This window comes from Rattus rattus, chromosome 18 (assembly GCF_011064425.1).
Source record: "Rattus rattus isolate New Zealand chromosome 18, Rrattus_CSIRO_v1, whole genome shotgun sequence".
NCBI classification, from domain to species: domain Eukaryota; kingdom Metazoa; phylum Chordata; class Mammalia; order Rodentia; family Muridae; genus Rattus; species Rattus rattus.
Window position 1 is genome coordinate 16,974,901 of NC_046171.1, and position 12,961 is coordinate 16,987,861.

Sequence of the window (12,961 nt, forward strand, 5' to 3'; positions counted from 1 at the left end):
GGGAGGGCCCCTACCTTTGTCTTGGCATTAACTTTCGCAGAATGCTGCAGCAGAAAATTGACTATTTTGATGTTTCCATAGTGACAGCCCACATGGAGCGGCGTGTAGCCCATCTGTAATTACATTTCAGAAAAAAAAAAAAAAAAACATTGTAAGTACATTTTTAGTAACAGCTGTGCTGAGCGGAAGTAAAAGTATTACTTAACTTTCCTTTTGAACTGGAAAACAGATTAAAAAAACCCTCTTCTCCATTAAAAAGAAAGCCCTTTTCAGAGCTAGTCTTAATATATCTAGTTAAAAATATAGGTATAAAAATAGGTATTTAACTTCCCCTTTTACATCAGCTCTTTATTCTCTCCATAGCTGTTCAGGACAGGAAGGAAAGATGGACCAATCAGCAGCCCAGACAGGTAGGTTCTGTAACTGATTGGTCAGGTCAGAGAGCGTTATATGGACAGACTGGGTTAGTGTTGATTGGATACTCTGTTCTCTAACAAAACAAGCTTGGGGTTTGGATGGGGGTAAGAAGGGGGAGAGACTTAATTTCAGGACTCTAGAGGCAGAGACAGGCAAACCTATGTGAGTTCCAGGCCGTCCAGGTTTGAATTACTGAGACCTCAAGGAAAAAACAAACAAAACCAACCAACTAACCAAAAAACAAAACAAACAAACAAAAACAAAAACAAAAACAAACAAAAGATAAAACCAAAACCAGCCCCCCTCAGCTAGGCAGGGAAATAGTGAAGCAGCCCAGTGTGAGCTCCTGTTGTCAAAGGATAAACTTGAACCTTGGTAGAGTTGCTCAAGTTAGAGAAAATCTACCTACTTTCTCCCTGGAGCATGGCTGTTCCAAACCCAACGACTGACACGAAGCAATCAATCCTTTCTTAGACTGACAGCCAATGACTCTCAGGGATTGTCAATTCATCTCTCTCTCTCTCTCTCTCTCTCTCTCTCTCTCTCTCTCTCTCTCTCTCTGCCCCTGTCTATTCTTCTGTCTAAAAATATATACCTATACCTATAATTTAAAATATTATTTCCAAAGTAGTGACACGCGGGAGATGGCTCAGTCAATAAAGCAGTTGCATTGCAAACAGGAGAACTTGAGTTTAATCCCAGAATGTGTCACACACACACACACACACACACGCACGCACGCACTCACAAGTACAGGTTCAGCTGGACATACACAAACACAGATATGCAGCCCACATGCTGTACAGCCTTCTCGAGAAGGTGACACAATCATTTTCAGGGTCCGTGCCCCATCTCTGTTGACAACGCTGAAAGTGAGTACTGACTCCGCTCACAACGTTTCCAGCTACACACTGAAAAGATTACCCCTAGTTGTCAGGTCTGATTCTCCTGCTGCAGACATGCGTGTGTCAGTAGGGTGTCCCCAGCAAACTGTGACCTTTCATTGAAAAGGGAAGGCCCAATGGCTAGAGGGACAGCTCAGAGGTAATGAGAGCTGCGTGTTCTTCTAGAGGACTGGGTTTGGTTCCCAGCACTCACATAGTGGCTCACGACTGTATGCAGTTCCAGCTCATGGGGATCTGATGTACCAGGCATGTGCATGGTGCAGAGACATACAAGTAGGCTAAACACCCACACACATGAAAAGGACATGCCTGGAGCACAGTTGGCCGTGGAAGGTAAAAGCACATTCTGATGGACGTGCTGACCGGCTCTGGTCACACTTTGTTCCATAAACCATCAGTGAGCCCAGCCGGACTGATTAGATGTTCTTGGTACGGTCACCAGAATCCCCGGCCTTTGGTCTAGCCCTGGAACCTTTCTGAGTGAGGGTAGATCTCCCTGTGTGGTACTCAGAATGTACTGGCCTGCTTGCTGGGCCCCTCCCCCTCAGTGCTGAGGAATCAGAGATGGCGCCCATGGTCAGAATCCCGCATATAGTACAGAAGGTTTGTGTGTAGCATCTGCTCAGTTCTTAGCACGGTCAATTTAGTCATCTTAAAAAAACCTTTATTCCAAGTTCAGTGGTAAAGAGGTCAAACTGATATGCGTGTTTCACTAATATAAATATTAACGCGTTCTTCAAGTATTTAACTTGCAATAATAACGTAACAGTCTCCAAGGTTCTTGGGTCAAATGTAGTATGTTGAGACAAGGAATATTTAAATACTCCATTTAAATGTATAGTTAGTTTCCCACCTTGCTCTGGGTAAAACACTAAGTTGTTATAATGCACTGATGGGCTTAGGTGACTGTGGTCTTTCCCTGTGCCCCTTCCTGCCTATGAACTGAGGTCACCTCTGTTGTCTGTCCTCTGAGCCTTCCTGGTGTCCTAAAGCATCTGCTAAAAACAAGTGTGCATGGGGGCTGGAGAGACGGCTCACCAGGTTTGAATGGTGGTGTCACGCCTAATGGCCTGAGGTCAAGTTCTATCTCTGGAACCCGTGAGAGGAGGAGAGAACTGACTTGTAAAAGCCTTCTAATGTCCACACGTGTACTGTGGTGCATAGCCCGCACTCTCACATGCACAATAAGAAATACTTTTTCCAACTATGTGCCCAGCCAAGAAGAGTCACCTGGTACCCACAGAGATGGGATCTTTGGATCACAGCGTTCCCAGATCAGATGGCGCTGTTCAAAGACATCGCACAAGTCGAGAGAGTCTCTCCAGCTAGCAGTAAGCAGCTGTGGAATGTGCTGGGTGCACCGTGTTCGCTCTCATTGCGTACACATCACAGGTGCCCAGCAAATAGTTTAAAATCTTTGTCAAATAAGGGATTGGGAAGAGGGACGCAATCGAAGGCTGACTGTCACATTTGCTGGACTGGACAGGTAGCATTGTGCAAGAAGTGTCAGAGGTCAGGCACAGTCATTGTGCTTGAGATCTCAGGGCTGCGGGGCAGGGACAGGGGGATCCTGGGAACCTGCTGGCCAGCCAGCCTAGCTCAAAAGGCAAGCTTTAGGTTTAGGGTGAGACCCCTTCTCAAAATAAGGTGGGGGTAGGGAGAATGGTAGAGAAGATTCCTAACGCTTTCCTCTGGCCTCCACCCATGTATGTACAGGCATGCACACCAACATGTAGGCATACACCACACATGAATATACCCCTCCCCACCCCACACATGAGCGTGCATAAGGAGGTGACAGGCTCAGGTGGAAGGCTCTGGCTGGAATCTCTGTTACTTTAAGATTTACATTTAATATTACCATGCTCTTCCCATGTAACATGACTCCATCATAGAATGAAATCCCCACTTTCTCGTATGCTTAAGATTGGTGGCTCTGAGGTGTCAGCCCTGGGCTTTCTTTGCACTGAACACCGTCTTCTCCAGGGACATCTCCACCCACAACTACAGCCATGGCAGACAGGATCGGGATAGTTTTCCTCCCGTGCAGCCACAGCTGCGCCTTTCCTACTGAGGTTGGTCACTCCAGGGCACTAGGTCAGGTCCTCCCTGGTTGAATGAGAAAGGAGATATACCTTTGTCTGTGCATCCACGTGGGCCCCTTGGTTGACAAGGACCTCAGCCACGTTCACTCGGTCTTCTTGAGCCGCCAGGTGGAGTGGGGTGAGGCCGCTCTGCAAGAGATTCCAAGGGCATGGCCGTCAGTCATAGCTAGGGCGAGCACGCTCTGTGTGAGCCCTGCTGACCACAGGCTTCATAAAAATATTCCAGGTGTACCCTGGAGTGGCGTGGATGTTCACCACAGACTCGGTATTGCTCCAGACGATGATATTTGATCCATCTGGGCCCCGTTCCTTCTCATCCACTTCTTTGTAATAATATTTTTAAGCCAAGAGAAGCAATCATACTGTGTTCCCCTAACAACATATGTGGGTGATCACCACCGTACATCAGAGACTCTACAGTCAAAACCACGCTGGGGTTCTTTTTTTTTTCTTTTTTTCTTTTTTTCGGAGCTGGGGACCGAACCCAGGGCCTTGCGCTTGCTAGGCAAGTGCTCTACCACTGAGCTAAATCCCCAACCCCCACGCAGGGGGCTCTTAATATGTTACCAGTGGCATTAACTTCAGCAAAAAGTCACTGAGAATGATTAAAATACTGCATATATTTCATTAATTTAATTTATATTAATTTAACATTAACACATAATATTAAATTTAATTAATTTTATGAATTACTTATTAATAAATAATAAGCAATTGATAAAATAAATTGATTTAATTAATTTAATATTAATACATGCTATTACAATACTATATGTATTTTAATAATATAGTGCTATATCATGGTAATGTTCTTGCTCATTAATGAACTTGTGTGAGTGAGTTCTCTTCATCTATCTTCTGGGTTTGAGGGATTGAACTTGGGTTGCCAGGCTGGTTAACAATTCCTTAACCTGCTAAGCCATCTTGCCAGCCCTGCATAAATATTTCTATCTGAACTGAAAATTTTGATCAACTTTCAGGCTTTCCTGAGGACCTAACTGCTGTGGCATGCTCTGCAGAAGGGCAGAAGGGAGTCACCTTATTGCTCAAGTTGACGTTCGCGTTTCTACTGAGGAGCAGCGACACCATGTCCACGTGCCCTTCCTGCGCTGCAAGGTGGACGGACGCAATCCCTTGCCGGGTAACGGCGTTTGCATCAGCACCGTACTCCAGCAGGGACGTGGCTATGTCCATCTGGTTCTTCTTGGCGGCGATGTGCAGTGGCGTATAACCGTTCTGTCAAAACCAATCACTCGGTCATGTCTAGTACCAAGAACAGATGCGTGCAATGCGCTCAGACAGCATGCTTCCCTTTCTAGTGGCTCTCTCTCTGGGTGGGGAAACACGATGAAGTAAAGAAACTGTGCTAAACCAAATAGTATCATTAGTGCAGTTCCGGGTGGGGAAAACAGCCGTTTAAAATAACAGTTGGCATGCCACTGGTTTCCAGAAAGGACATCTATGGCAGTAGGTGCTCAATAAATATTACCGTATTTCACTGGGGCTACAGGAGTAAGCCATATGCTATCAAGGGGGCATTCTCAGAACCATTCAAAACTCCATTCCTCAAATCGGTTTACTGTCTTTCTGTTATGGTTTGAAAGGTGTCCTCCGCCCCCTGTGCAATGGTGTTGGGAACTAGGACCCGTAAGCGATGGTGAGGAGGCAGGGGATTTGTCCTCCAAGAGGCCCTTGGAGCTGAGAGGGAGGGAGGGGGCTGTGCAGGGAGGGGACCGCAGAGAGAATCAGCCTCTGAGAAAATGAGTTTAGCTTCCTGCCACTCTCTCTCTTTATCCTTCTACTGTCTGCCATGGGATGACACCCAAGTCCCTAGCAAGATGTGAACTCCTTAATCGTGGCCTTCCCAGCTTCCAGAACAGTGAGAAATCCTCTGTTCCTTATCAACACGATGTCGGAGCAGCCCCCGAAGAAGGAAGACAGAAGACACCGTGTACTGCAGGATGTAATCTTTAATCTTCACGGGACTTGGTTACTTTTTTTCTCTCATTGATTCCTGACGGTCTGTCTGTCTCTCTGTCCTCCATAGCCAGACCCATCACCGTGTAGATAGATTATTGTTTCAGGTTTCCCTGGCTTGCCTCGCTCCACCAAGAATGCTTCCAAGTCTGCCATGAAGACAGCACGTGGCAGCCGAAAACTCAACCCAGGGGCCACCCCTCAGGGAACTCGGCTGCCTCTTTTTGCCTCTCGATTTCCAACACCCAGCGACCACTTTGTCTTTGACCCCAGTACTACTGGATATTTAGTGACACTCTCATTTACATATTTGTCTCTTCTTGCCCCAGTTTGAAGCTATGGAGGGCACAGGCTGTGTCAAAGTAGCAGACATGTGTCGCTTAAAGGAAGCCTCTGCAGTGAGAACTAGATGCTCTAATCTTGGAATATTCGGCCAGCCTTTCCTCAGTGGGTTCCTGTACCCTGCTATAGACAAAGACCCCTGTTAATTATTGGGCCTCAGGAGCCTTGAGTGTCTGACCTTCGAAAATGCTTTCTGGACTTTACCATCCACAAGAAAGTCAAGATTGCACTGTTATACGGACGTGAACTTGACCGTAGCGAGCAGAAGTGCAGAGTGGAAATGTCACCTCTGGACTCCTCTGACTCGCTAAGCCAGAAGGAGGTTTTATCTTCCTATTTTTAGTCTTGACCTATGCTACGTGGAAACACCAGCTTACCCTGAGAAGCGTTTGGCCCTCTGACCAACACTCGGACACACCCTTCAGAGACCTACGTCTCTGCAGCCCAGAGGAGCACTGGGCTTTGCCCAAGGCTACAGTGTAAGACCCAAGGGCAGGGGACAGCTCACCACCCCCCATCCCTCCATAAAAGAGAAAATTCAAAAAGCAGCACAAAAAGAAGAAGCAGGATTAGTCAATGTGCCTAACACTAACAGTGTGGGCAGTAAAGACATGGAGAAGTCCTTATCAGGTATCTTCCGTGTTTATAAGGGACAGAACATTCAGTTGAACCTGGGTGTGCTGTTGTATGTGTGTAAGTCCAGCATTTGGGAAGCTGAGGCCTGCCTGGGCTACACGGTGAGACGCTGTCTCAAAAACCAAATGGCATCAATGAAAGAGAGGAAAAAAAAAAATCATACGTTAGTCACTTTCTACCCCTAAGCAGGAAAGAGTTTGCTAGCCTCTCAGACAGGACAATTTTGCTGTCTTCTAACACATCCCACAAATTCTAGACCCTAAGGAACAATTGTCAAAAAAGCTCTCGCATGTCTACAATGTGTGTCAGGTGTAGACAAGACACACATTGTTCTTCATGGTTCTCCACTGTCCTAAAGCTGAAGTCTAGACAAGAAACACAGTGTTCTTTATACTGTGGTTCTCAACTATCCTAAGGCTGAGACCTTCTGATACAGTTGTTCATGTTGTGACCACGCCCCCCTCAAACATAAAATTATTTTCATTGCTACTTCATGGCTATAATTTTGCTACTGTTATGAATGGTAACGTAAACATCTCATGTGCAGGATATCTGATGTGCGACCACCAGGGGCCGCTACCCACAGGTTGAGAACCACAGTTTTAAAGGCTCATCCTAGCTCCTTCTGAGGTACAAATTATAGTCTAAGGTAAGAGAACCAAGATCATTTAAGAGACTCTGTGGAAAGAGGCAAGTAATTTATCTGGAGACCCAAAATAAAATTCTGAGCTTCCTAAGCTCTATTTTCAGGAAAGCAAAACAGAACTTGATTCCTACACTCAAGGAAGATATATTAATTTGATAAACCAACCAGGGAGAGTCAATTACAAAATAATCGGTTTTTTTTCTTCAGAAAATCGTAGGCTCACCACTAGTAATCTGCCAGTAATTCCAGCTATTTTAGGTGATATCATCATTTGACAGAATAATCTTTTAAAATGTTTTGAGCTTCTCAAAAAAGATTTTAATTATGTGTATGTGTGAGCCCAGGTACCCACAAAGACCAGAAGCTGCTCTGGGATATGTTGAATTCAGGGTTATAAGGGGTTTGAGCTTCCTGGCGTGGGTGCTGGGTCCCAAACTCTGGCCTCTGCGAGAGCAGTATGCTTCAAACCACTGGGGCATCTCTGCAGCCCAAACAGAGCATAATCTTACAGCTTTCCTTTCTCATACTCTAAAACAAAATGTGTGCCTTTGTTTTATGCGTGTCAGTGTTTTCTTGCATGTATGTGTGCCGTGTACACGCCTGTGTGCTCAGAAGGCCCTGATCCCTGAAACCGGAGTTATACGTGGTTGTTAGTTATCGTGTGGGTGCTGGGAACTGAGCCCAGGTCCTCTGCAAGAGTCCATGACACTCATGACTACTTCAGCATCTCTCAAGCCTCACTTCCTGACTGACATTCTTGTTGAAGACAAAGTATCTGTCACTTGGACCTATCCGTATCACACTGAAAACAGTTCTCAAAAGCAAGAGACAGCCCCCACAGCCTGTACACACACACACACACACACACACACACACACACACACACACACACACACACACACACACACACAAAGTATGATCGGTTAGTGCAGACTCAAGTGTTGCTTTCCAATCGGCCTCTCCATTTTGCCAGCAACTGAGCCAAGCCTCTTTATAGCACAGCATCCTGTCTCTGGAGACAGATCGGGTAAAAATAGACCTTAGCATCCCATTGTCCCTTAGCACTGTTTAGCATCTCAGCCACCATCATGTTTCCAGGATGTGTATAAGGCACCAGCGATTTTGAAAAGGGGTACAGAGGGGCGTGCATAGAGGGTGCAGTTGTGGCGCTAATGGCACCCTCTGCAGCTCTGGCTACCGGCATTGAGAAACTAACCTTGTGGGAGTGAAAGCAGTAGAGGCTGTATGAATTCTACTTATTGAATGAAAAACTTGCCCAGCTGAAAACTACATTTCCCAGCATCTCTTGTGCCAAAAGGTAGCCAATGAAATATCAAGATCAGAGGTGGGTGGGCCTTCTGGGGAAGCTCTGCAGTGGAGAACTTCCTGCTACTTCAGAGAGGCAGAAGTGAGCTTTGTGTTTGCTCCCTTGGTCCTGGAGAGGGAATTCAGCTGTTGAAATCACTGTGTGGAGGATTGTTCCCCTAGCAGATAAGCCAGTTTATAACTGAGATAACTGATCTGTCAGGACCAAAGTGTACAATGAGCAGGGCTGATCTGAAGATGGTGTTACAGGCATGTCAGGACATAAACATTGGTCCAAGCCATGTGCGACTAGAAAAGTTGATGCTAACTGACTATGGCCTCAGGTTAATGGGACATAACAGAGTTATTATTTACTGGTCCTAATCTTCAACTACTGTTCAATGAGTTTGTAAAATTGGAAACATTCATTCTAAATTTTATTTGATAGATGCAAAGCTGGATATCGATTACTTACTTTTTACTTTATTTTATTTTATTGAAATAGGGTCTCGGGTATTCTAGGCTGGCCTTTTACTCCACTATGTGTCCAAGGGTAGGGAGACCTCGAACTTATTCTTTGCCTCTGTCTCCAGAGTGCTGGGATTATAGGCGTGCTTGGTTTATGTGTGCGTGAGATCAAAGCCAGAGCTGTGCGTGTGCTCCACACTCCACCACTGAGCCCCACCCCAAGTCTCTGACCTCTTTATTTATGGACATAAAAATACACCAGGCTCGGGGTTGGGGATTTATCAGCCAGTAGAGCGCTTGCTAGGAAGCGCAAGGCCCTGGGTTGGTCCCAGTCAAAAAAAAAAAAAAAGAACCAAAAAAAAAAAAAAAAAATACACCAGGCTCAATTCTCTCCACGAATATCATTCCATAAGTACTGCTATTTCCTGCCTGGTTGGCACTACTGTGTCAGCATTATTACCCCCTTGGGAGAACAGCAAGATTACCGACTCCCTGTACACTCATTGCTGATCAAGATTCTGGAGCTACTTAGAAACAAGCCCATGAGCACAAAGCCATTGTCTTAGTTACTTCTCTATTGCCGTGAAGACACACCATGGTCAAGTCAACTTAGAAAAGAAAACATTTAATTGGGAGCTTGGTTATAGTTTCAGAGAGTGAGAGACCATGGTCATCATGGGAGGGTATAAATGGAGGGAGGGTTATGGCATGACATCATGCAAACATGCAGACTTGGCTCTGGAGAAGTAGCTAAGAGCTTCCATCTTGTCATCAAGTTGGAAGCAGAGAGAGAGAGAGAGAGAGAGAGAGAGAGAGAGAGAGAGAGAGAGAGAGAGAGAGGTGGGGGAGAGAGGGAGAGACAGGGAGGTAGAGAGGGAGAAAGGTAGGAGGGAGGGAGGGAGAGAGAAAGAGACATACAGAAAGAGAGAGGAGTGGGAGGGGAAGGAAGGGGGAGTGGGAGAGGCAGGGAGGAGGAGGGGGAGGGGGAGAGGGAGGGGAGGGAGAGGGAGATTGGCCATGTGGGCTTTTCAAACCTCAAAGCCTACCTCCAGTCCTCCAGTGACACAGCTCCTCCAACAAGGCCACACCTCCCAGATCTTCCCCAAACAGTTCTACCGACTAGGAACCAAACATTCCAGTGTAGGAGCCTGTGGAACCATTCTCAATCTACCACAGGTGTTAACATGCGGCGAAGGGAAAATAGATGGATATTACATTACCACTACCACTTAGTGAAACACGCAACAAACTTTCCTACTTAAAGAGGTTTTAAGGTTGATAATCAGCACATGGCGTCAGTCACACAGTGGCCACCTGTCACCATCCTCCCTTTCTAGAAAGTCCCTATCTTCCTCAGGTGAACACTGTCCACTAACCCAGCTCTCCACCCCTAGCCACTTCTCCATCGATCTCTGAAGACGATGCTGTCATTCTAAGTGGGTAGCGCATGCTCTTCTGTGATTGGCTGCTTATAGGCAGCCTACAGCCTTAAGGGTCCTTCCTGCGGTGTGTGTCAGATTCTCTCTCTTTAAAGTGCATTGTGACAGACATGGAAAGAAAGGTATACATTTTCTCTCACGTGATCAACTACTGGTGGGGATGGGGATGGGGAGGGGAAACTAGTCAATAGGAAGGGAAACGGAGGATAAGAGAGAGTCATGGGTAAGTGACTATGGCCACAGTTCTGTATACATGTAAAGACACTTCACAGTTGTTGAAAACACAGGCTTGTACCTGTAGGACAGATTCCACAGCCTGAATCAGACCACATCCATCCCTCTGCAGCTCCCTCTAGGACAGAGAGCTAAAACAGTGTTCGTGCTTTGGACCAGCTGCCGCCTCCTGATTTATCGGCCTACTCAGTACCTGGCTCCTCTCTGCTCCATGTCATATACACTGGGCTGAACTAGGTCACATGGTGTAAAGCTTCCTGTCGTCCCCAACAGGTAATAAAGAGGCAGGGCTGTCCTCTGATTTAGGGATTGATCTGGAGAATCCTCATGGAGGTTTGCTGGGAAAACTGGCCTGAAGATGCTTCTCCAGCCTCCCCTCATCATCCCTCTCAGGGCTGCACTCTTTCTCCACCTCTCTCCTTCTCATGGCTGTGCGCTCTGCCTCTCTCTGTGTCTGTCTCTTTCTCTTCTTTCTCTCTCTCTCTCTCTCTCTCTCTCTCTCTCTCTCTCTCTCTCTCTCTCTCTCTCTCGGCTGTCTCCCCACCACCACCAATGAAGCTTCTTTCCAATGCTCTCCCTCCCAGCCTGGGGATCGCTCTTGTTCTCTAACCTCATTGGAGGGAAGTAGAGATTCCTGCTTGGCTCCGTCTCTTCCGTTTACCATGGACGACAACACCAACACTGGTTATTCTGTGTAACGTATGCATAATAAAATCACAGTAGAGGCGGCCCTTCCGTGCCAGGCATGGTAGAGCATGCCAGTACTCTACACAGTGAGTTCCAGGCCAGCTAGGGATACACAGTGAGACCCTGCCTCCAAACAAGAGCAAGGGAGGAGGAGGAGGAGGAGGAGGAGGAGGAGGAGGAGGAGGAGGAGGAGGAGGGGGAGGAGGAGGAGGAGGAGGAGGAGGAGGAGGAGGAGGAGGAGGAGGAAGGAGGAGGAGGAGGGAGGAAGAGGAGGAGGAGGGATGAAGAGGAGGAGGAGGGCGGAGGAGGAGGAGGGGGGAGGAGGAGGAGGAGGGGAGGAGGAGGAGGAGGAGGGGAGGGGAGGAGGAGGAGGAGGAGGAGGAGGGAGGAGGAGGAGCAATGGCAACAACAATAACAAAAAGCCCAAATGTCCTCTTCTTTCTGGACTGAACCACCCTCATGCATGTATACAGCCTACATGTTCTTTACTTGTGCATACGTTGATGATACCGGATGCCTCACTCTTTGGGATGTTGCTTAATGGTTCTATGCCTTAATCTTTTTTCTTCTAAAGCTGTTGTTTTTGTCTAAGGATGGAGTTGTGGGAGGAGAATTCTGATTGGTTCTGAGAAAACTCTAAGAAAACAAGAGTTTTGTGACCTCAGTGTCTCGTTCTTGGAATGTGCTTGTGTGCCCCTCCCCTGTGTAGTGGACCGAGTTAAGTTAGATTATTCATTAAAGCTGGCTGTTGATATTTCTTTATATGTCACTAAGAAAAAAATATGTTTTTGCCGTATGATGGTTACCCACCATGGGCAACTTATCCTAGTGATTGGAGATTTTAGTCAGGTAACTCTTAACCCTCAGAATAGAAATTGTCTGATGCTCTGAATAAAACTGGCTATTATGTGAGACTTTAGTCTGCCTTATTTTTAAGCTCCACTCTCTGAGGTTCATACTGCAATTCAATCGAGAATAAAGTTGGCTTTTTTGATTGTTTTGTTTTTATTTTTTGCAAAGGTATGGCCGAGAAAGTTTTTGTTTTTGTTTTTTACAGCTGAGCCAATGCCAAGGTTGATACTCTGGGGGGAAAGTATTTAGAATTTAATTTTTGAGCAGATTTCACCGACTTGAAAACTTGGGAAGGAGATTCTGAGGATAAGCCTGCACTGGTGGGAGAAGGGAGGGGATATCAGGTAAAGACACTGGGTGCCAAACCTATGATTCTGGAACCTTCATGATGAGAGAGAAACAACTTCTGCAAAATTTCTCCTGCCCCCCCACACACGCACACACACACACGTACACACATACACACACAGAAAACAAACAACAACAACAAAACCCCTTGACAACAATGTCAACATCTTCTCTAATGGAGAATCCAGAACATTCTCTCTTACAGTACCGATACCCAGGCTCCTTGAGCTGCAGTGTGATGAACTTGACACAACCCTGAAGAACACTCAAGGCACAGCTCAAAAGCATTAGGGACACCAAAGGGTCGCTGGACCAATAAAACACATTAAAAGAGTCAGAGAAGAGTTTTAGAAAATTCTGGTTTGGTGTTGTCACAGCCGCCCACTCAGCCACCGGGCGTTTTTAAGGAGGATGCGCTGTGACATGCCAGGTCAGAATAGTGGGGCGACACGAGAGCTGAATGCCCTATACTTCATGTTTGTTTCTCAGAAATTTAAGATGTCCACTGCTCAAAAATTCCCCAACAAGAATAACGTAACAGTCCCCTTGACTGGAAAAAACTCACATGTGAAACTCTTTAGGCTGTTCTGTGGAACACAA

At 46.4% G+C, this 12,961-nt stretch overlaps 1 protein-coding gene and 1 non-coding gene across 4 annotated transcripts in view; both read right to left on the reverse strand.

The window, feature by feature from the left end:
• The window catches only part of Ank3 (ankyrin 3), a 317,856-nt gene that overhangs the window by 124,262 nt on the left and 180,633 nt on the right, over window positions 1-12,961 (reverse strand). For all 3 annotated transcript variants that reach the window (XM_032888731.1, XM_032888729.1, XM_032888730.1), the window contains 3 exons: window positions 4,466-4,663; window positions 3,458-3,556; window positions 15-113 (listed from right to left, as the gene is read on the reverse strand). In XM_032888731.1, the coding sequence (XP_032744622.1) occupies window positions 15-113; window positions 3,458-3,556; window positions 4,466-4,663 (396 nt within the window). The remainder of the gene's footprint in view (window positions 1-14; window positions 114-3,457; window positions 3,557-4,465; window positions 4,664-12,961) is intronic.
• Window positions 7,230-7,301, reverse strand: LOC116887743. Its single transcript, XR_004386249.1, has one exon. It is a non-coding gene; the product is annotated as a small nucleolar RNA SNORD65 (small nucleolar RNA).